We start from the raw sequence: 25,325 nt of genomic DNA, 5'->3' as shown, positions 1-25,325 counted from the left end.
AACTAGGGGTTGGTAGGACCTCATGGGTTGTGGCAGGAAGCTTTTAAGACGATGCTCAATGATTCCCACTTCCTGGTACTCATGCCCTTGTTTAATCAGCTCTCCTTTTTATTTTATTTTATTTTTTTGCCAAAGAAATATGAATGATGTGTCATTTCTGGGTAGAAGCATTCAATTGCTAGACTAAGGAGTCTGGAATGTTGGGTTAATACCTGTAGGTATAAGATAGCTGTCCTTGAGAGTCACCTGTACCGATAAGTGTACTTTTTGAAAGCAAGAGACAAGCTTTTGTTGTGTTAAGTTGCTGAGCCCTTGGGGATTTTTGTTGCTGTAGGCTAACTTATGCTATCCTGACTAATATACCATCTAGTGCACTTGAGGGGAAAATGCCTCTAATAATAAATATATTTTAGTGGCACAAATTATTGACAAATATTTTGTTATCAAAATTAAAATAAAAAACCTCTATTGAAAAATAATCTATTATCGTCCCAGTAATTTAGTGTCAAAATCTTAGAATTATCTGTGATTCTTCAATCTTGATAGTCACATTTAAAGACTGGCTAAGTTCTACTGATGTCAGAAGTGGAGAGTGGAAAGGCTGGAAAACAAGATTGTGGCTCATATTCCTGTTTTCTAAGTTGCTAACAGATGTTTTGGGGCAAGAGAGTTAATATCTATGAGTCTCTGTGTTTCTATTTTTTGTTAATGAAAGTTGGGCTATGATATTAAAATTAATTTTCAGCTCTAATATTCTATGTTTTTTTGAAATGTTTCTCAAATGAGATTTTTGTTTTGTTTGGTTGTGCAATCACCACTCCCTGAGGGTGGGCTGGATTTAGTGCCTTGCTCCTGACAAAAATGGAATATGGCAAAAGTGATAGGACAGCACTTCCAGGATTACATTACCAAAATCCCTGGCTTCCACCTTACTCACCTCTCGTTTGTTCTGAGGGAAGTCAACTAACACATTGTGAACTGCCCAGTGGAAACATCCACGTGCAAAGAAGTGAGGGAGGCCTCTGGCCAACAACCGGGTAGGAACTAAGTCCAACAACCCAGGAGGCGCAGAATCTTGCTGATCTCATGAATGAATGTGGAAGTATTTTCTCTGCTTGTTGAGCCTTCAGATGAGACCACAGGTATCAATAACACTTTTACTCCAGCTTCATGAGGGACCCTGGGCCATAGGACTCAGCTTCACTGATTTCATGCTTCACCCAGATTCCCGCCTCACAGAAATTTCGAGAGTGTAAATGTTTGTAGATTTAAGCTGCTAAGGTTTGGAATGATTTGTTCTGCAGCAGCAACAGATAACTAAAAATGGACCATTGTGAAAATGAATTGTAGCGTTTAACTCTGGGTAAATTGGGAAGTCAATAGAGTTTTGAATAGAGGAGAGACATGATATTACATACCTTTTAATATGATTGCTGTGCGTCCTATGAAGAATAGATTGAAGGGGCCAGAGGTGGAAGAAGTCAGGGGAAGCAGGATGGAAAGCCATGGCAACAATCCAGGGAAGAGATGGGAGTGACCTGGCCCAGTGGGGTAGCACTGGAGGTACTGAGAAGTGGTCAGATTCTGTACATCATTTGAAGAAAGAACCAACAGGATTTATAGATACATTGGTTGTGGGTAGGAGCAAAAGGGAGGAGTCAAGAATGACCTCAAGATCCTGATTCAAACAAAGAGTAAAAAAAAAAAGTGTTTTTGAGACAATGAGGAATTTGAACACTGACTAGGTAATGGGTAATTAGGAATTCTTATTTTTAGGTGTGGCAATGGCATTTTTATATTAAAATACAAAGAAGTCCTTATTCTTTAAAGATATATACTGAAATATTTACGGAGGAAATGATTTAATGACCAAGATTTGACTTAAAGTAATATGGGTGGGGTGGAAGTGTCCTGGGGTGTTGAAAGGCCATGAGGCTGATAGCTCCTGGGATTAGATAAAGACACATGGAGTTTCTTTTTATATTTCTGCTTACTTTTGAGTATATTCAATATTACACAAATAAATTGTTTTCAAAATGACTCCAAAGTTTGTGGACTTGTAAATAACTAGATAAGTAGAATGATCTAGATCAGCAAGGCTGCAGAGAAAGAGAGGAGGGCAAAGATATGAATGGAACTGGGACTTGAACTTGGAATCTACTGCATTTGATAGGCTTATTTGAGAAGGAGTGGAGCCTTTGAGTGGTCAAGGAAGAGTCAAGTGAGAGAGACGTAGGAGAGGTAAGCAGCAAAGTAGGTGAACCAAGTAAAGAGATACTTCAAGGAGAATGTGATCAGCATGACCAGTGCTGCTGATGGACGAAGAAAAATGAACATTTCAGGCAGATGGGTAGCTTAGTTGGTTAGAGCGTGAGGTCTGGGCAACGGGGCTAACAGTTCAATTCCCACATGGGCCAGCGAGCTGCGCCCTCCGCAACTAGAATAAAATCAATGAGCTGCCGCTCAGCTCCTGGGTGGCCAGACGGCTCAGTTGGTTGGAGCGCGTACTCTTACCCACAAGGTTGCCTGTTTGATTCCTCAACTCCCTCAAGGGATGGTGGGCAGCACCCCCTGCAACTAAGATTGAACACAGCACCTTGAGCTGAGCTGCCGCTGAGCTCCCAGATGGCTCAGTTGGTTGGAGCACATCCTCTCAACCACAAGGTTGCTGGTTCGATTCCCGCAAGGGATGGTGGGCTGCATCCCCTGCAACTAAACTTGAAAGGAGAACAACTTGACTTGGAAAAGTCCTGGAAGTACACACAGTTCCCCAATAGGGTCCTGTTCCCCTTCCTCAATTAAAAAAAAAAAGAAATCTTTAAAAAAAAAAAAAGAAGAAAAATGAACATTTGAAGTTCAACTTTGGATTTGGTAATGTGGAAGTTATTGGTAATATGGATGAGAAATGTTTCACTGTGGATGAAACCTGATTGGAATGGGTTCCAGAGAGAATGGGAGACAGGAAGTGGGAAAGGTATACAGCATAAAAGAGTGAGAAATGCATAACACAAATAAAATCACATAACAACAAAAATTATTGTAGCTTAAAAACCTGAATATATCAGCAGAATTCTGGAAGATGGTAGAAGAAGGCTAGTCAAGAAAAAGCATATAAAATGACCATGAACTACATTTTCACTTGGACATTTCTTTTCATTTTCAAAGACAATTGTACACTGTCATCTGCCTGAGCCGGGTTACATATAATTTGTCCTAGAAGTAGGAATGACATTCAGACAGTAATCCTGCCCTCGCGCAGATCTTTTCTAGTCTATGTAGTATAGAACCTAGGAGTTCTTGGGGAGTACGAACTTTGGGAGGCTATGGGAATCAAAAGCCTTTGATCAGCACTGTCCCTTTCCCTCCACAGACTGGCCAAGGCATTTTCCATGAGCAGGGAAGTCCAGGCGGACACTGCCAAGCTTATGTTCCCGCTACAGACTCTGCTCATGCCCGTCCCTTCTTCCCAGGGAGGAGAAATGCACACCAGCTCACTTATCCTTTGCGGGCCCTTCACTTAGCATGAGTCATATATATTCCTGTCTTAACGGAGATCAAAATCCCAACAAGGTCATGAAGAGATTTGCCTGGATAAAGTCAGCTAAATAAATCCCCAAATCTCTTATGAGCCATGGAAAAAAAAAAAAAAAAAAAATCTGAGAAACTGTTTTCCACCAAAGCATGTGAGAGCATTTCCAACGTTCTACCAAGTATTATGCTGATTACATCGTTCAGAGGTTTATAAACCAGAGCGAAGATTAAGTAAATCACTGTCTTGACAATGAGAGCATGCATTTTTAGAAAGCTTAGGATCTCTGATTGGGATTTCTGTGTAACCACGTACACAAAGACATTAGGTGCAACTGATGGACACAGTCTGATACCTGGAGTTCTGTCTTCAGCATCTACTAATATAGCCTCTGATTGAAATATCCACTTCACTTTTATAAGATAGAAGGATGGTGAAAGAAGTGAGGGAACCAGTCAGTGTTTTATTTATTTTTTTAATGGACTGTGATGTAGTTTCATCTACAGCAGGAGTTGGCAAACTATTTTCTGCAAAGGGCTAGGTACTACACATTTTTACCTTTGTAGTCCACCGAGTCTCTCCAACTCCCCAGCTCTGCCGTTTTAGCAAGGTGCCATACACAATACTGGCATGGCTACATGTCAATAACACATTATTTACAAAAAGATGGTAGCTATTTGACGAGGCACTTATCTTCAGAATACATAAAGAACCCTTCTATCTAAACAATAGAAAGGCAAATGACCTAATTTAAATACAGGCAAAGAATCTACATAGACGTTTCTCCACACAAAGATATGCAAGTGGTCAATAGGCGCATGCAGAGATGCTCAGCGTAATCAGTCATTAGGGAAACGCAGATCACGTCACATCCACTAGGATGGCTAAAATAAAACAAGACAGATAATGGTACGTGTTGGTGAAGGTGTGGAAAAACTGACACTGTCATAGGCTGCTGATTGTACAATGGTACAGCCACTTTGGAAAACAGCTCGGCAGTTCTTCAGAATATCAAACATAGAGTTACCACATGATGCAACAATTTCACTCATAGGTCTCTACCCAAGAGAAATGAAAACATATTCACACAAAAACTTGTACATAAATGTTTATATCAACATTATTAATAACAACTAAAAAGTGGGAACAACCCAGATGTCCATGAAATAAAAGAAGAAAACAATTGTGTGTGTGTGTGTGTGTGTGTTTCCATATATATATATATATATATATATATATATGGAAATCTAATTTGGCAATAAAAAAAAAAGTATTAACACATACTACAACATGGATGGACCTCAAACACACAAGCTAAATGACAAGCTGATCACAAAAGGCCACATATTGTGTGATTGCATTTATATTTCGTGTCCTGAATAGGCAAATCCATAGAGACAGAAAGTGGATTAGTGGTTTCCCGGGGCTGGGGTAGTAAGTGGGATATTAAGAATGAAAGTGTGGGTATATGGGGGGTTCTTTTTGGAATGTTGAAATTGTTCTAAAATTATATTGTGGTCATAGTTACATAACTTCGTCAATATACTAAAACCCAATGAACTGTAGACTTTTTTCTTTCATGTTTTCGAATTTATTTAAAGAATACAAAAAAGTGCATCTGAATGATTTAAAAAAAACACACCAAAATTTGTTTTTAAATCAACATATGCTCCTGCACCAGGCCATACGCAGTCTAAAAGATGGCTCAAAGACATGTGCTGACTTCTAGACAAACTGTTTAATATTACTGAATTTGATACAAGAATATGCGAAGTTTCTATTTCTCAAGTGGTGATGGGCACCTCATAACTGCTTGCTCAGAACCACTCACACACCGTTTTCTCTCCCTCTCCCCCACACTCTTGCCTCAGTGACACATAACACAAACTTGGGAGACATGAACTGTATACTTTAAACAAGTAAATCTTATAGTACGTGAAATATGTCTTAAGAGAACTGTAAATAAACAAAACAAGACAAAATAGGTGGTAACCTAGATTTGGTCCAGTGGGCTGTAGTTTGTCAACCTCTGTTTTAAGGCATAGGTACATAAAAGTGTGAGTTTCAAAGTTTTACTACGAAACATGCCAAGATATTATAATGACATTTCCTATGCAAGTTTTCACAGAGAACAGCACATGGCAATAAGTGTGGGCTAGTGAGTGGTGGTGGATGGAACAGTCATTCTTAACAATACAACCACACCAGTAATACTTCAGCAGCTAATCATTACTGAGCACTCAGCTATAAGCATTTACCTAGTACTTTATATATATAACAACATTGTATATTATATGAGTTGTGATAAAAAATATGGTGAATGTTTAAATAAAATAAAAATTATTCCAGTAAAAGACACATTGCCATTAATCCTCCTCAAAAATACTCCCCCTCACTTCAAATACACTTATCCCATCGTTCTTGCCACTTTCTGGAGCAGTTCTGAAAGTCCTCTTTCATGAGTGTCTTTAGTTGTGCTGTCATGGCTGCCTCCGTGTCTTTAATCGATTCAAAACGTTTACCTTTCATGGTCATTTTGACTCTGGGGAAGAGTCAGAAGTCATACGGTGCCAGATCCGGTGAGTAAGATGGATGAGGACACACCGTAATGTTTTTATTTGACAGAAATTGCCGTACCAAAAACGATGTGTGACATGGAGCCTTTCTTTTGTGATCACAAAATATGGTGAATGCTGCTGCTGAGTGCCATCCAACAGAAAGACAGGGATCCTTCAATGTGGGAAACAGTGTGTCGAACCTTAGTAACAGTGTGTGACTAGTTTCAACTTGTTCAGTGCAGTAAGTCAGGTGTGAGTTGAGAGAAAGTGTGTTTTAATATGTGCCATAAATCATCCTCCATCATGACAATGCTCCATGTCACACATCATTTCTGGCATATGGCAATTTCTGTCAAATCAAAACATTATGGTGTATCCTCATCCACCTTATTCACCAGATCTGGCACCTTGCGACTTCTGGCTCTTTCCCAAAGTCAAAATGATTCAGGACATCGAGGCAGCCATGACAGCGCTACTAAAGATACTCACAAAAGAGGACTTCCAGAACTGCTTCAGAAAGTGGCAAAAATGATGGGATAAGTATGTTCGATGCAAGGGGCAGTATTTTGAGGGGGATTAATGGCAATGTGTTTTTCACTGTAATAAATTTTTTTTATTTAAACATTCACCATATTGGTTTATTTTTGTTGTTGTTTTCTTTTTTTGCAAATTAGATAAACACATTTATTTACGTTTAAAACAGAGTCGTGCCAAACACCAAGACGGCCTGTACAAAAGTACTCCATAAATATTCTAAAGCAAACGCAGAGTTGCTTTCCTGTTTATTCAAGTGTAGGTAATGGAGTGGGGATGGATCAGGGGTCTACATGGGCCACAATGGAGCTGGCTCAGAGACAGTGTACTAGGCATACTAGAGACATAGATTCTATTTTTGACTTCAAAAAATTAGGAAACTAGTTTTTTTCCACATAAATGAAACACAGATATATAAAGAAATCAATATAAAAAATCTATTCACATTTTAAAATAGATTAAGAGAGTTTGGGACAATTTTCCAAATGGAGTAGAACTTAGTAGGTGGTTAATGGTGTTATCAATACTTTTTCTCTCAAACCTTTTTCTTAACCATTTTTTCTTATTCTGTTTCTATTTTCCTCTATGAACATTGTTTTAGTTTTTGCTTTCTTTTTCTTTTGGATTTTTATTTATTTTTTAAAAAAAGCATATTGTTTGATAATACCTTGCACATCAATTTATTTCTCTTACAGGAACCAAAGGGGCACCCTAAAGCCAGACAATCTGAGTGTAATAAATATTACATTATTGATTAATGATGAAACAAATATCCATTTCTTAAAAGCTAGGCTATTAGAAATCCAACCAATCAACCTCATTTTACAAACATGAAAACTCTGGCTCAGAGCAGGAGCAGAGAATGGCTCTGTGCTCATTCCTAAATCCTTGGTTCACATAAGCTTTAATGTTTAAATCTCACCATGATCTTCAAAAAAGGGGCCTTAAATTGCTGATACAGAAAATGCAAGCCAGGTATGAGGACCTGTTACCCTAAAATTCGGCTGCTGATTTTTGGGTTGGGAGACGTGTTGGGGCTTTTGACTAAGGTTTATAAAAGGACAGTGACTCTTGGAAGTGAGTGTCCTGGAGAGTTAGCACAGAGGATCCAGTTTCTCAAAATTCTAGGCTATTTTTATTCCTAGAGCGGTAATCTTCACCATGACCTTGTCACTGGCTATTGTGGTATGCAGAACAGCTGTTCTACATGGCAAACGCTAACTCCAATTCTGTTGCAGGCTTAAAATACAATGTGATCAGTAGCTGCTCACTAATCCACTTCTATAAAGTGTGTTGTTGTCAGTCCTACTGGCTTAGCTCTCCTTTTGCTCCTGCATTGCACCCATTTGTCAGATTACAGAAACAAACGCCAAACACATAAAAAGCCACTAATAAGACATATTGCAGAGGATATAAAGCATGAGTACTTTTAGAGCAAAATAATGTTATATAATTTTAAAGTTATGGATATGCTGCATTTTCCTATATTTGTAATTCTCTGTTCTGTTGTAAAGGCCTTTAATATTTAAATAAATAAATACGTGAATAAATGTATAAAATATGAAAGTTGGTAAAAAAAAATAAAGAAAGAAAGAAACCCACCTCAGGGGACATTTTGAGCAAAGGTTTGCCTTGGGTTCCCCTCCTCCCCCCGAGTAATGGGTCATGTGGCCACCTGCCCATCAGTCCTGCTTTTAGATCATCTAAATACACCCGAACCCTGAGAGATTCATTCATTGTCAGAGTACCCACCTGGAACATGGCCACAACATGTATGAGGGGTCTCATTCAAGATTCTTGGAGAAGTCCATTCCCTTTGCCTGGAATGCTCTTCCCACCAGTCTTTCCATAATGGCTGCCTCTCATCATTCAGGACTCTGCTTATGTCACCTCCTTAGGGAGGCCTTCCCTAAGACCCTGCACCCCCAATCTGGAGACGCATTGCCCCACCACACACCCATACACACGTATGTATGAACATGAGCATGCATCCCTGCCTTTACACTGCCAGCCGCATTTCATCTCTTTATCCTGATGTGTTTTCTACAGAGCATTTACCACTACTGGAAATTCCCGCTTCTCTCCTTTCCTTCACTCATGCCATATTTCTCTGTTGTCTTTTATCTCCCACACAAATGGAAGCTCTCCTTTGGCAGCAACTTGGTTTCGCTGTGTTCTCAGGGAGCATTGTAGCATTTGGATGGAATGATTCTTCATGGGGCAGCTGTCACCCCAGCTTCTGGGTGTAGGATACCAATAGTGCCCTCTCATGAATAACAAATAATTCCTCCCCATTCTATAATGCCCACGGGGGTACTTGTTCACAGCTGTATCTCCAGCACTAGGTATACAGCAGGTGCTAGATATATGTGTATTGAATGATTTTATTTAAAAAAGAAGAAATGAAACAAGATCTGTCTGCCTATGAGCCTATAAGGGAAAACACTGAATTTGACACAGCCATGAGCTGGGATTACCTGTCAGTTTAACCCAGCATTTCTAAATTTTGCCCCTACTGACATTTTGGACGAGATAATTCTTTGTTTTTGTGGGGGCTGTGTGTGCCTTGCAGAACGTTTGGCAGCTAATGGTCAATGATGTTAATCAATCTCTTTCCTAGTTAGCTGGTTAAAATGAAATCTTTTGTCCTATCATCAAACCTTTCTCTTCATCACACTGCCTTGAATTATGCAAATGAGACTACATAACCCACATTTTAAAAATTCATTCAAAGAAATGAATCTATTGTGGTCTATATTCCTTGCAAAGGAACAGACCGGCAGATTAGAGCACTCCCGCCCCCAAATTTACTAAAAATCATTGAATTTTGTACTTAAAATAGGTGAATTTTTGGTATGTAAATCAGACCTCAATGAATCTGTTTAAAAAAAGTTTCTGTAAGAAACTGATGCCTAACGGACACATAGACCAATGGAACAGAATAGAGAGATCAGAAATAAACCCACATCTGGATGGTCAATTAATCTACGACAAAGGAGGCAAGAACATACAATGGGGTAAAGAATGTCTCTTCAATAAATGACATTGGGAAAACTGGACAGATACATGCCAAAAAATGAAACTAGACCACTTTCTTATACCATATACAAGAATTAACTCAAAATGGATTAAAAACTTAAATGTAAGACCCCAAACCATAAAACTCCTAGAAGAAAACATAGGCATTAAACTCTCTGACATTGCTCTTAGTAATATTTTTTATGGCTATGTCTCCTTGGGCAAGAGAAACAAAAGAAAAAGTAAACAAATGGGACAACATCAAACTAAATGTTTTTGCACAGCAAAGGAAACCATCAAAAAACCAAAAAGATAACCTACTGAATTGGAGAAGATATTCACCAATGATATATCTGATAAGGGGTTAATATCCAAAATATATACGGAACTCATACAACTCAACACTAAAAGACAAACAGTATAATTAAAAAATGAGCAGAGGGCCTGAATAGACATTTCTCCAAAGAAGACATACAGATGGCCAACAAACATATAAAATGATGTTCAATGTCACTAATCATGAGAGAAATGCAAATTAAAACCATCATGAGATATCATCTCACACCTGACCAAATGGCTATCATTAAAAAATCAACAAACAACAAGTGTTGGCGAGGATGTGGAGAAAAGGGAACCTTGTGCACTGTTGGTGGGATTACAAACTGGTACATCCACTGTGGAAAACTGGAGTTTTCTAAAAAAAAAAATAGAACTGTCCTATGACCCTGCAACCCCACTTCTGGATATTTTTCTGAAGAAATCCTACACACTAATTAGAAAAGATATATGCATCCCTATGCTCGTTGTAGCATTATTTACAACAGCCAAAATATGGAAGCAACTTAAGTGTCCATCGACAGACACTTGGATAAAGAAGAGGTGGTACATATATGCAATGGACTATTATTCGTCCATAAAAAAGAAGAAATCTTACCATTTGTGACAACAAGGATGGACCCAGAGGGTATTATGCAAAGTGAAATATGTCAGACAGAGAAAGACAAATACATGTGATTTTAATTATATGTGGAATTTAAAAAACAAAATACGCAAACAAAATAGCAACAAACTCATAGATACAGAGGACAAACTGATGGTTGCCAGGTGGGAGGAGGGTTGAAGGGATGGATGAAAAATGTGAAGAGATTAAGAAGTACAAATTGACAGCTGCAAAATACTTGCAGGGATGTAAAATACAGCATAGGGAATATAGTCAATAATATGGGTTCTAGATAGGCACTAGACTTACCGGGGAATCACTTCATAAGTTACATAAACATCTAACCACTATGCTGTACACCTGAAACTAATATAATATTGAATGTCAACTGTAATTGAAAAAAATAGAAATTTAAACAAAAGAAACTAATGCCTCATGTCTATAATCTATATCTTTCTGTTGCTTATCAAATTAGCTATTCTAAGCATGACGTTTTATGCTTGGACCTCAGAAAAGACATCTGCTGATGCAGAGATAACTACTGGGCCAACACAGTTGCCACTAGGATGGGACACTAAACAGTTTTATATTCCTTAAAATATCCATTTTGTTCTGTATCATATTACTATGGTGTGGAGTGGAGTTTTATCTGCTGATTGCCTCTCTCAGTGTTTTAGTCAAGTACTGTGTTCCCATGGTCTGGACAGTAAATTTTGTAAGCTGAAGTACCCACATATAGCAGGCGAAAATGAATCCCATATTCCTTGAGTCATTTATTCAGTCAATACTTTTGACAAACTTATCACATGGCAGCCCTTGTACTAGGCACTGGGAATAAAAAGATAACTGGGACAGTCCTTACCTTGGAAATGTTTAATATTTATTCAAGAAACCAAAATGGAACATTGTAAGTAAGGATTGATTTTAGATTCTGAAATGTTAAAATGTACATTTTTAAGTAAACAAAATAATTCAGAATTTATCATCTATTATTTTAAAATTCCATAAATCTGGACTTCCTCACAAAAATTGAGGTGCAGTATTTGTCAGAGGAACAAGTCTAAAAGGAGAACAGGGAGGTCAGGCAAACACTCCAACGAGGACAGGAGTCCCCTGCAGAGTTTCGTTTTCTAACTTGGCTCCCTTCCTCCCCCTGTACATTGCTTTTCTTCTCTAGGTCATTTCCATCGGGGCATGGTAGAAGCAGTGCCTATGACTACTGGTCCCTAGGGCCCTGCCTCCCCATCGAGAGGAAAGTGGAGAACTAATGCCATTAGTTAGACAATGTGTGGAACGTAAGTCAATAATAATTAAGGACCAAACAGGTTTCTACAAGTTCAATTCAATTTACAGAATTCTTAGAGGACCGATCTACCATGCTTCAGGCACTCCTCAGGGTTATGCCGTGAAGGACAGAAGATGAAAAGAACAAAGTCTTTGACCTCTAGGACCTCTTTTTAATTCACTTGCCCTGTGTAGACGTGGCTTTCAAAGTAACTGCTATTTGCAGTCTCGGGGCAATTACAGGGCCTGGTTATGATTCATTTATATCTAGAGTGCCTGGTCAAAGCAAGAGGTGAGGAAATATTTATTGAATAAATGAGTGAATGAATAGATATGCTGCCACCTTGAAGATAAAAATGGGTAACTGCAAATCCTAGCTTTTTTATACTTCTTCATATTCAGGTATTTTCTTGTTTGTTTTCTCATGTTATACCCGAGCCAACCAAGAGTAAGGTGAGAGAGAGAATGAGCCCAATCTTATTTTAGATCGACCTTCAGAGACCCAAGACCACACATTTAACAAGTTATAGAGTCAGTGACAAACCTATGTAGACTTTGCCGTCCAAGGTTTGCATTTCTAATAACAACAGAAAAATGGATAAGGGGCCTGACACACACAGAAGATTCCAGGGCTCTGGAGAGACTTGGTAGGTCATAGAGAAAGTCCTATCACTTCTTTCTTTGCAGTGGGAAAGCAATTAAGAAAATTCAGCACACGAGTGGCAGCTGGAGAGTTGGCAGGTTCCTCAAGAGAAGGGCTGTAAGCAAAGTCATAGGCCAAGAAGATGGATGGGGCCCATTTATGCACCGAGGCTGACACATAAATGGAATCTTGCCCAGTTTGACTGCCCTTTCTTCAAAGATGGCATTGACAGATGGTATCTAAATGTTTTTGTTTAAAAAAGAAAGCAAGAAAAAAGAAAGTAGAGAATAATACTAATAATAAAAACAAAACAAAACAAAACAAGAAACTCTTTCTACTCCAAACAGACACGTCGCCAATGAACATGAGAATACCAGATCAGGTCTGGGAGCAGTGTGGGCCTTTCAAAGTAGTCCTTGATAATTATTTGCAAAGTTGTACACCTTTCCTTTCATATAAATTTCAATTTAACACAAGGATTTCATTGAAACCCCAAATGACTGCCAGTTGGCTGTATCCCATCTGCGGTGGAAGGCACACTGGTGGGGGACATGCCTGCTCACATATTCCATCTTCACCTGCCAAAACAAGGCTTCTTCCCCAATTAAAATGGCCTTTTAAAAAAATTTTAGAATGGTAAACAATGTCTACTTAATTTGAGGAAAATACACAGAAGAAAGTTATGGAACGCACTCATACAGAGTCAGTGAAATTTGGGGGAAGTAGTGAAGAGGCTGCTCAGCTTTCAGAGACAGAAAGGTCCTTCTGAGGTCATTCCGTTCACGGTGCTGCATCCACGGCAGCCTTCGAGATCAAACTGAGCAAATCTATTTTATCTTACATCTACCGAACACACTATAAAAAGGAAAGCTAATAATCACCAGTGTTACAAGGTAAGAACTAAATACAACTCCTCAGATCACCTTGTTTCTTTATCATGCTCTGTCATTACCTTCTGAACATGGGGACCAGTTGACACATACTAAGGAGCAGTAAACAAGAGCATGTCTCTTCCACCAACTCAAGGTGGGCCAAACCTGCCTGTGGTCTCTGGCTAACTGTGGAACGCCATAGTAGATCAACAAACCATTTGGAAAGTTCCCATTCTTCTCCAGACTGGATACGCAGTGCCCAGGCTGAGCCCACGTTTCACCCATACTCAGTCCCAAAGACATTTATTAAATCCGAGGCATCTGGAAATATTTGAGCATAGTCTGTAAAACTTGGACAGAGTGGCTTGGATGGCCACCGCCATCTTAGGGTCAGCACAGAGCATCCTTTGTGATGACTGAATGAGAAACCCAAGGAAAAGATTTTAAAAAGAAATTTCAAACAGACAGACAGCTTCGTCCGATCATGTCTTTGGCGGCTGCTGCATGTGGTACCAGCTCTAGGGAGATAACACGCCTCCAGAACTAGCTGGCGGGTTCAGCCTGGAGGGAACCACATCTGACCTCCTGTAAGCACAAATAAATCTTCCTGAGTTAAGTAATGATCCTGTCTCCTCCTTTCCTCAAGGAACACGAGACACTGAGTGACAAAATTTAAAGACAACAGCCGTGAATCCTCAGACTCCTTATCTCTGAGCTTTAGTTACAGGTCTGCCTAGTTCAAGATGAGCTAAGGTCAGACACATAAGATTGTCTTCCTTGCTATACCAATAACCCAGAAATAACCAGGGCAGTGTCCCCAAATCTTCCAAACCCTGCTAATACAATCAGGATGCATAGGCTAAGTCGGAAATAAGGTGGAAGGAAACCCAGTGTTTCCCAGCCAAAGAACGACCACTTCAAACATGGCTGCTCTGTTTGTATTCCTTCCCACAAACATTTGAGACGACACAGAAGTTGACGTTCAAAGTCACCCTCCAGTACAACTTCTTGAGGGAGGCTGCTCCAAAACCAAATGACTCCCTTTGGTAAATCTAGCCAATATCAGGATGGTGCTTGGAAGGTCTCACCCATCCATCAACCTGTGGATTCAACAATTATTTATCAGAAATAGATGATGTGCCAGATACTCTTTCAGGCTCCATTTTTTCTCAGCAGATCTCCTTCAAAGAGAGCCTGCGGCAGTTTCCGGCCTTTAGGCCAAATACCACCAATGAAAGCTCCCAGCCAGCCACAGACACACTGACACTCCTGAGACTGAGAGATATGGGAAAAGCCAGAAACAAGGTTTCTTTGACGATTCAAGACTCTCAACTGTAAAATGTTTTGGCTTTCTCCTTGTCCCAAACCGGCACCTGCAGATACAGTTAACTCTAATTCCTCAGGGGAATTAGGGTGATGAAAATCTCAGGCTCTCTGGAGAAGGGCACATTACAGCTTGAGCTTGCCTAAAACAAACCCACAATTTCCTTGTAGACCCACTGTTATCCTAATGATGTGGAAATGGGAGGCCGTGCTTACTTTAAATGAGCATGCTACCTACTGTCGAGAAATACTCTTTTGCGCACACCAACAATTTCTTCCTGGCTCACAGTTGAAGAACAAAAGTCCTGGGAAAAATTTCTGTTTTCATATCAAATACAACCAGCTGTCAGACCCTGGGACTGGAGGAGATGACACCAATTTGAGGAGGGAGTAATTAAATTGTTTTTTCCTTCCAAAACCAACTTTCCGGTACACAGAAGTAGTTGACTCACCAGATAAGTGGATGCCATGCTTACTTTATATTCATAAATTGAAATCCATTGTTTACCTGCCACCACGGGAGATTTCCGTTCATCCAGGAGCTGGATGGAAGTACTCGCTGTCACCACATTGCTTTTGTTGACTGTTCCTGTAAGAAGAAAAACGAAAAATGGAGATACAGTGCACGTGTTCAGAGAGTAGTAATGTTGGCTCAGTAACCAATTCTGCAGATGGGACTGGGGCTCACTTCCCAGAACCCAGAGTTGGCCTACTCCGTTAGGCCACAGATGCTGGGTAGCCAGTCCGCTACCCAGGTGAAGGAAGCAAGGCACCAAGTCATGACCACCTACACTGGGAAACGTCCAGCCTGTTCTCATCAAAATTATTGACCACCATGGCGGGACCACATTTTTTTCTAATTTGTGGTTACTAATTGCAGTGTTTACTTGTGTCAGTAATCATATTTATATTGCCTTTCTAAATATAGCTGTGGAGAGCTACATGAGAAAAAAGTTTCGAAATTATTTTACAATGAGTTGAGAACCTCAGCTCTGATTTGTTGGTTAAAACTTTACTGACTTATAAAATTCTAATCCCCAGCCCAGTTTTTCTTAGCAAAATCATTCTGAACAGGAATAGAGCTGGAATGCAATCCTTACTCCAAACTCTTGTTAAGGTGGTAACAATATGGCATTAATATTAAGAGATTTTCAATTACTAACAGTGGGTCCAATACCCACGAATTAAAAGATGCTGAGCACAAATTCCTAATGGCCACAGTCAATCACTGTTAGCCCAGTGCCTAACCTTATAAAAGGTGTTCAATGAACGTAAATGAAATGGAATCGATTGAATTGAGAAGCAGGGAGAAGGCAGACCTGAATTTGAATACACTTATGACCAAACCAATTAAGAATTTCCTTCTGGCCCAAGTCTAAACAGTAATGAAAACCAGCTTGTTTTCCAGTGTGTACAGGTATTCAACACACAGTAGAAAAAAACGAAAGCGCTCCACCACAACACTTGTACTTGGTGAGTTTCAGCATTTTTCCCTGAATCTAAAGGGGCCAAGAAATCTCTTAAGATATTATGTCATCCATAACTTTACCATGAAAAAGGTCAATTCCTTTTCATTATATGATTTCACTGAACGTTCAATGAACACTCCACTTGCCAAAAACCAATTAGACAACGGCCTTAATTAATCAGAATTTGTTTCTTCCAGACATAACTCTTTGTAGGAAAAACCATGAATAAGAAAACAAACAGACGTGAAGGCCATCACACTCACACACACACAACACATTTGGGGGATGCTTGCATCTCCCACAGCTCCTTCTCCCGGTCCAGTTTTGAGCAAACGCCACTTGTCTCAGAAGGATAACTTAATGATTCCAATCCAGATATAACAAAAAGGTTCTATTTTCTTTTCCTTTAGAGAACCGTGAAACAGAAAGCATCATGAGATTGCATGATAAAAGAAGACAGTATTACTGATAAGTTTGCAGCAGAATGAGGAAGTCCAGTTGATATTTTCAGCAATAAACTGTGATAAGTATAATAAAAAGAATGATTTCTGGTCACCTGGAAATTTATGTTTGAGAAAACGCACGTATGGGTGCGGGTACGCATAAGCCTGTCAGCAGAGGAACACAGACTCAAGAATCTCAGTCCTAAAAGGAACCTAATTGATAATCTTGTCAAATATCCTACCTAGCAAGAGAATTTCTACAATAGCGTTTGCCTTTTCTTGAATATCTTCATTAATGAGGGGCCCTCTTCTTAATGAGTCCATTCAATTAACTATTAAACAACTCTTGTCAACATGTCTTGTGCAGATTTCGAAAGCACTTTTGATGAAGGTGTTTTCATTCAGGGACATGAGCAAGTGCCAAGACTCCGGGAAGGGGCTTTGACACCCAGCACTCGGGATCCTCCATTCGGGATAACTTAGGAATGCTTGTAAGAGGTTAATACTAAAGGCTCTGATATAAAACCTAAGCATAGACTGAACTGTGCAGAACATTCCAGATTTACAGAATTGGGTTTTACTGCTTTCTGCAATTTCTGCAGTGCACAGTGCAGACCCATACACAGAATGAACACCAACAATACTGGATGCATGAGACAAGAAAAAGCCAAGGACAATTAAAAAGCATTTCTAGTTTGACTTGCTTCTCAAACTAATTGAAATAAAACAGGATGCAGTTATTTTTTTTGGAGGGAGGCAACCTTATTTGTTTTTTATAATATCATAAAATCTTAGGACTGGAAAAAATATTGGCTGCATGCTCCCCATTGGTTACTGCAGCCTTCCATCAGGATAGCACAAGGCTATACAAATTCTTAGTCCTTACTCCTGCATGTTGATTTTTAAAGCAGTTCAGTTCGGATGCGGAATTGGGGGACTCCAAAGTGATGTGATTTGCTGCAGGTTCTGCCATAGGATGTGCCTGCCTGAACTTTCTCTAAGTAGGGCCATGACAACATTTGAAAAAATCTGAGAAGTTTGTATTCAAATTCCACATGGCACACAATTAACAGTCCTGCTCTCTGAAATGCTCTTTGCACAATCTGGTTAAAGCAAAGTCTTCATTCTATTTGGGGTTGTTACACTTATGGAATAGGTCACTTGTTCAGCACTGGGCCGATATTCAGTATTGGCTCCTGAGGCTGACTGTAACTCTCCGCAGCATCCGGGCAGCTCCCCCACACTCTGCACGCAATGCCCAGGCCAGTAGGACCAGACAGACAGCCCTGCCTCCAACAAGGACACCCACCTGTGCTGAAGGGGATCGAGTAGACGAAGCTCCCTGGAATCTGCTCAGCGGCTCTTCGGTACCACAGAGGGAAATGGTCTGCGTTAAAAATATTCTCCTTGTCTCCAGCTCTCAGGAAGTCCCTTGAAATGGAAAGGAGTAAGAGCATGGTATCAGTCCGCAAGGAAAAGACAGACACGGGTGCATCGCAACTGCCTTTGTTGGATAAAAACCAAAGCGTAGTCAGAAAGCTTTGTCTTGCCTTAAAATCCACACATGGACACATATCCGTGGAAAGATCAACTACTTTTGTAGATCTTAGTCTTAGTGAAAGTGTAAAGGAGGTAAAGTGGGTCATGTGGGGATGTGGGTTCCCTTCTCTCCGCCTCTCCCTACTCTCCAGCCCAACAGGACTGCTCTGGGTTCCCTCAGTAAACCCCCTGTGACCCCCTGCCTCATTGCCTGCTGCCACAGTACTTCTCTCTATCCAGAAGGCTGCATGCACTGTGCCCTGCATCTGTTCTCCCGTTAAAATCACATTCATTTTAAGGTGTGCCTCAAATACCACCTACCATATTCATCCAGAGACACACACAGGTTCTTGCCCCACGTTGGGGCCCCACAGCCTTGGTCACTCTCACACAGCCTTCTTTTCCTTGTCCTTATCAGCACAATTGTCATCCCTCCATCCCAAGCCTTCCAAGATGATTAAGGAAAGGAGGCTTTGTTCGCCTTTTTGCATCCTTCCACAGAACCTTAAATGTACCGAAGCCCCAGTAAGTGCCTGACTTATCTTCCAACTCATGTTTACTCTCCAGCATCTGAGTGCTTTGTCTTGGCTGATATGGTACAACTCAGGGTTGGAAGTGACTATCTGGTTAGCCCAGAGCCTGCAGAGATCTTTCAGGAAGGGAGATCAATCAGGGGACAAGGTGTATGTAGGGAAAACGCCACTAATTGAACCAGAAATGGCACCATTTTCAATCCAGAAGTTTGCAGCATGGAGTTGGTTCATGGCGAGAAATACTCAGATATTCTACATGGCTTTTATATACCAAATTATAACTAGTTGGTTATTAGAAACTACTTGAACTTGGCATCCAGTTCAGGAAAGTATTCTGTAGTTGTAGGGTATGGTCAACCAGTGATCCATTGATAGCTTCCAAAGATGCAGGGCTCACTCCTTTGAGAAGACGCCTATGCCGTCAGAGGTTACCCTCAAAGTCTTAGACAGGACTGAAATATGCCTCCCCGTAACTCGACCTAGCATGTCCTGAGTACTCTCCAAGGGCAGAGGCCTTCTTTTTCTTCACATTCCCAGGGCCTAATACTCATGAGGCACCCAGGGTATGCTTAATGATCACAGAATAAATCAAACCTCATATCCAGATAAGAGCTCCTCAAGTATTAAACACAATTGGCCATGTCTTTTCTAAATAATCCTTCTCAATTCTTCCAGAACCCCTCCTCAGTATGGCCACCAGCCTGTGTAAAGGGCTCTACTTTGTTCACATCCCATGATAATCTGTGCTACTGCACCTGAACAGAGCAGACCAAAAATGGTCGGACCTTCCTGCCTACATTTGTTTACTGATTCTCACCAACAGGACAATATTCCAGAAATTAAAATCTTATTTTGTTTTTAAGTTGGCAAAAGCACTCTGCTCTCACTCAGAAAACCAACTTGGGAGCCTCGGACCAGACTGAGGAGCTGCAGACCTCCCTGTGCCACTCAGGATGCTGCACGTTCGGAGTTCCCGGGTCGACGGCACAGACCAGCTCCCCTTGGCCCTGCTATATTCAGCAGTAATGTATCCCCATCCTAAAATCATCAGGTTGCACTAATATTGAACTGTGAGCTTTTTCATTGTTTTCTTTAGGCCTGAGTTTCTTCAGAAACCTGACTTGGACAGGTGTGTGACGGAGACTGTTGCCCAGACGTAGGTGGGATGAACTGCTGCCTCCCACACTCTGCCACGGGCACAGACATGACATGTTCACTCATGCACTTCTGTTCAGTAGTGAGATGTGTATAACCGTATGGAGGAGGTGACCTTCTCATGCAGCAGTTAATGGTGCTTTAGACGGCCCTTTTCCAGTCATGGTAGGTGGCATGATAGCTTGGTTAGAAGGTGTGAGGTGGTTCTGGCTTAGACTGATGGAGACATCTATGCTTTGGGAATGGCAGGCAATAGTTCTGGAACACTGCACATCTGGCTGGCTAGTGTCTGCTGCCTCGGACCAGACCGGGCTGGCACCCAGGGCAGGAAACAGGAGCCCGCAGCTCATGATCTCTATTAGCTCTGTATGAATGCGAATGGGTCCATGACAATGCCCAAGTAGTGATTCAGAAGGAACCAGGAAGAAGAGACCTGATTCTACAGAATCTCTGAAAATGTTCTTCAGGAAAATAGATCCTTCTTCTGTGTACTAGGGGCTGTTCTGGTGTTGTGTAACCCAGGTCTAGGTTTTAGGCAGAGCTGAATGACCCTGGGTGAGTTACTTGGGTCCGTTACTAAGTCTCTAAGCCCCTTTTGCTCATCGACAAAATGAGAAGAATAAGAATATGACACTTACCAGGATACTATCAGAATTATATAGCACCATAGGTAGAGGGTTATGTCAACTGAAAATGGCTCGAACAAACATATGGGAATCTTAAAGGCCAGCAGTTTCTTTTGTTCTCTGTGGTTCAAATGGGAGCTGTGAAGTGCTCACCCCTTCGGACTTAGGACTGTGGGCGAGAGGGAGAGGCTGACATCACTGGATGTGTCTGTACGTACAATATGTGATCCAAGAGGCCACACTGATGGCTCGGGACATATTAATACTGGGGCTGATGACAGGTTACAGAGGCCACGAACTACAATGAAATGCCTCCAGCAGCAGGTGGTGGGGATAGGAGATGGAATCCCAGTACAGGAGGCTGATGATAGTACTAGTTAGTTCCGGGGGCGGGGGGATCTTGTGTTATACCCAGTACTCCCTCAACACTTTGAACTCTTCCGTGTATGCTTTCTTAAAAAAAAAAAAAAAAAGAAAGAAAGAAAGAAATTCTAAGTGCTTTCTAATCATGGCTAAATAGAGTATGTCCAAGTAGTTGGGTCTCAATGGCTATCATTGCATTGGAGGGGGTAGAGGTCTAAGACCCTAAGACCATAAGACCACAGAACCCAAGTTGCCTCTATATGAATCAGTGATATATGTTTCTTAAAGACAACGGAGTAGTTCATCCATCCAAATATCTAATGAGTACTCAGTCTGAGTCACTGTAATATCACAGAGAATAGAACTCACGGTTGTAGGTATTTCTAGCTTCCCAAAGCAATGTTTTATTTATCATTGTTTTGATCCTCACCATAATGCAGGGGGATCATTATCGTCATTTTTAAAACGCACAGAGTGAATGCAATGAGCGAGCTAAGATAGGTGCACACCCCAGCCGTCCTGAGTGCGGTCCTGCCATCTTTGAACTCTCACGATAACACAGATATCAGACTAGCGAAGGGCCATGTTTTGTGGTTGTTACTGTTTTCCTTGTTTGTTGGCTTTCATCTCAAAACAAACAACAGCCCTCCTCTTTGAGCATGAGACAGTCTCTGTCTTCTTTGCCTCTCTGGATCCTACGGGAAAAGGCAATGGGTGTCTCACATTTCTGTTCCTTCCTGGGAATGTGCCCTCAGGAAAAATAACTGTTCGAAGGCAAAGGGCGAAAGAAGGCTTGAAAAATATCAAGTCACAACTATAGCCAACTTCCTAAATGACAAATGTGAGAGGCTGAGAAAGAGTCCTTGAGTAGGAATTAAGGCAAGTCCACGGAACATCTAAAACTCGATTGACCTGTCATATTCCAGACTTGGTTGTATGAGATCATATGACGGTGTCAGGGCCTCATCTAACAGAGGCAAGAGCACTGCTGAGCTGGGCCTGATGACAAGGAGCATCTCCTGGTAGGGTCCCTGCTGGGTTCTTCCCTCTGAAATTGGCAGCCACCCTGTGGCTTGGTTATTCACCGCCAGGTACCCCAAAGGCCAACGTACATGAGGCTCTCTGGTAACCTCTGAACTACCCCATACACTTTGCACGCTTTCTGAATCTCTGATTCCATTTGTCCCTGGCCTACTAATGCCTCTTACTTCAGAGAAAAGAAGTTGAGAAAACTTATTAATGGGCTCAGAAAAGACGCCCCAGATTCACACCAGCTGTGGACAAATACCCATTTAAAGAGTTAAGGCCCAGTGGCTCTCTGCAGACCCAGGGACTGAGCAGTGCTTTAAAGGGCATCTGGGTACTGGACTCGGTGACTAGGCTGTGCCCACTGTCCCTCTGGGTCTCTCTGGAAGCACAAAGAAGCATTGTCAAACCCGCATGACACCAGATGGCCCACTCCTGGGTGTGGGGCTCTGCAGGCCCTCAGGCTCAGTGAAGAGGCACAGAGGTTTATCAAAACATACACAAACAAATAAACAACAGACTTGAAACACTGATTCTTGGACAAGCAGGAATTCCTCAGCAGAGCTGCACAACAGCTGAACTCCCTGAAGCCATTTGTGGGGGGATGTGCTGTCCCCCCTCTGGCGGCTCCCCCAGCAGCCGCACCATCTCCAGCGTTCTGAAATGACTCACTCAAGAGGGTGGTAGGGGACTCGGGGACAGTGGCCAGAAGGCAGCAAACCTGAAGAACAAAGGGTTGTGGAAGGGCCAACGGGCAGGTGACCAACACACTACAGCCTCTGGGGTACAACGGACAGGACAGTGTCACCAGGCCTGGGGGGCCTGAATTTTGTTTCTGCCAGTGGTGGAAGGAATCAAGAAATGAAACAAGCTTTCCTTTGAACCTCCCCTCTCAGGGTCTCACTGGGCCCCACAGAGAACCCTCCTACTCACTGGTTGGTGAGCTGCTCAGCCCCAACAAACAGGTTGATTCTCGAGAGGCCGGTACGAGTGCCAAGGAAGGCAACTTCCACACCCTTGTCAGAATTCCTGAAACAGAGCAGCAGACATCAGGGGGATTCTTCCAGACAGGAAGCAAGTAACGGCTTCTGCATTTTAAGACTCATGGAATGTTTTACAAAATAGCAGTTTTGAAACCTGAAAATTTAAAAGAAATGATAGAAACACACACACACACACACACACACACACACACACACACACACACAAGCACAGAATACAAACTCTTGTCACTTATAAAAGTTTTTATTGTAATTCGTGCAAGAAAAGTTCAAAACTCCATGACAACAAAAGCACCATGAGAAAATGCACCCTCTATGCTGAATAAACACACCTTTATCTCAAGTTACTGGGTACAAGTTCAGAGGGAGAATGGGAATGACTTTAAGGAAAGGAAGAAAATCCTTACAGCTAGCCTAGCTTTTTGCGTTCATGCTACAAAGTCTATACTTGGTCCAGAGACCACTTGTGGAATCTGGCATTCGTGAAAACAAGCAACTGAGCCACTTGATCAAGGCTGCAGCATGCCCCATTTCCTAGTCTGGAAATGTCCAGAACTTGAATTCTTCACCATTTGGGGGGCACCGACTTATAACTTCAGTCAGAACATAGGCCTTATCCTCACCACCAACCCCAAAGAGAGGAGTAAAGAAACAACTTCTTCAAACAGGCCTACAGAATGCCACGCAGAGGAACCCTGAGAATGGCCTGAGCAAAGAAAAGTCGTTTAAAAATTCACTAAAGATGTTTTTTTCAACTGTCAAGGCAAATTTTGTATGTTTGAGCATGGTTTTCAGGATATTGACAATGCCTACTTCTTTAAAAAAAAGGGAAGCGGTTTTTCTCAACAAACACATAATTTATTCTACAAGTAGGAAGAGCATACTGATTCTTGAGTTCGTCTCCTTGCCCAAGATCCTCGTAGCAATTTGATTTGAAGCACTACCCATGTCATCTGCAATGTAAGATCATTTGGTTACTTGATCTTTGATGGTAGTCGAAGTGGTCAGTACTACCGTTGAGTATTTAAGGGGTGAATAAAACCCAACACTACGCATTTGTTTCTGCTTGTGGCCTATACCAAATTGGAAAGCCAGGCTGCTCAATCAGTTACAGATGTGGGCAAGAAAGCAAGCTACCATTTTGGAAATCTATAGCATGTGTTAGGAGTGAATCAGCAATCTTTGTACAGGATTTTGAGTTTCGTAGGAGCCTGAAAGAAACATTTCCATACCCACCAGAGATTGCAATCACAGGAAAGGCTCTGACTCTTTCCCAACATCCCAGGGAATAAGATCCATGTACGCAAGCAGTCCAAACACACTCCACATATAATGAGAATGGCAGTCTCTCTTTGGTGCTTCAGGCTCATGTATTAAACTACCTACCTGACATCTCCACCTGGGAGACTTATAGTCACTTTAAGTTTAACATGTCTAGAAAAGAACTTTGGCCACGTCCGGTCCCAAACCTGCTCTTCTTTCATTGCCTCCTGTCTTGGGAAACGGTACCACTCTCTACCCAGCTATTCATATCCCAAAGCAGAGACTGATCCTTGACACTTCAGCTGCCCTCCCCTCACACAGCAAACCCGTCATCCAGTCCTGGGGTCTTACTGCTGAGGCGTGCCACAAGTGTATCTCCTCTCTGTGCCCACCGCCACTGCCCTGTGTAAGGGGCACAGCCCTGGGAATGCATGGAGGAGCCTTTACCCCATCACATTCTATTCTCCAGAGCAGTAAAAGGAGCTTCTTTAAAAATACAAATTCAATCATGTCCTTTTAAAAATCCTTCAATGATTTTCCAACACTCTGAGGATAAAATCCAGAATCTTACACTTGACTCCCAAGGTCCTGCCCCTGCCCTGAGCCCCCTGCAGCCTCATCTCCCAGATATCGTATACCCCACCCTCTATATTTGAGTTATGTCGGCCTTCTCTAAATTCCTCAAATGTGTCAAATCCTTTCTCGACTCAGGGCCTTTGCACCTTCTGTTCAATTTCCCTGGAACTTCCCCGACCCTTAAGCCAGTTCCTGCTCAGAAAAACCTTCCCTGTCTTCCATCTCCCCTCTAGGTCTATGTCTTTACTTATCCTTCAAAGTAGTTACCACAATTCTTAATAAGATAGCACACTATATACTACAGATACCATGACGGCAAGAATTATGTTGAACTGAATTACCTTCATTTCACCCACACCTAGCTCAGTGCCTGGCACATAACAAACATGCAATCGACATTTGATGAGTGAATGAATGGACGGAAATGAGAACAGAATGAAGAAGGGATAAGATAAAGAGAATACACAGAAGGGAAGGTACAAGAAGGAATTAAACTAATAAAGAACAGAAAATGAAAGAGAACTGAATAATGTAAGATGCGAAGGTACCAGGAATCATTTTTCTTCTCGTTTTGAATCTAATAATAATAAAACAATACTAATAAGCTGCTGAAGCAGGTCTCGTCCCGGT

The 25,325-nt window shown here is 41.4% G+C and overlaps 1 protein-coding gene across 3 annotated transcripts in view; it reads right to left on the bottom strand.

Moving 5' to 3' along the window:
* The window catches only part of CACNA2D3 (calcium voltage-gated channel auxiliary subunit alpha2delta 3), an 837,281-nt gene that overhangs the window by 139,976 nt on the left and 671,980 nt on the right, over positions 1-25,325 (bottom strand). For all 3 annotated transcript variants that reach the window (XR_002136724.3, XM_088798500.1, XM_088798501.1), the window contains 3 exons: positions 22,789-22,884; positions 17,923-18,044; positions 15,210-15,290 (listed from right to left, as the gene is read on the bottom strand). Coding sequence is in view for 2 of the 3 variants with exons in the window: in XM_088798500.1 (XP_088654626.1) it covers positions 15,210-15,290; positions 17,923-18,044; positions 22,789-22,884 (299 nt within the window). In the remaining variant the exon portion in view is untranslated. The remainder of the gene's footprint in view (positions 1-15,209; positions 15,291-17,922; positions 18,045-22,788; positions 22,885-25,325) is intronic.

The sequence above is a fragment of the Rhinolophus sinicus genome, chromosome 5, assembly GCF_057876585.1.
Source record: "Rhinolophus sinicus isolate RSI-liver-muscle chromosome 5, RSI-T2T, whole genome shotgun sequence".
Classification (NCBI taxonomy): Eukaryota; Metazoa; Chordata; class Mammalia; order Chiroptera; family Rhinolophidae; genus Rhinolophus; species Rhinolophus sinicus.
Note: the sequence above shows the minus strand (reverse complement) of the source record. Positions and strands in the feature narration are given on the sequence as shown.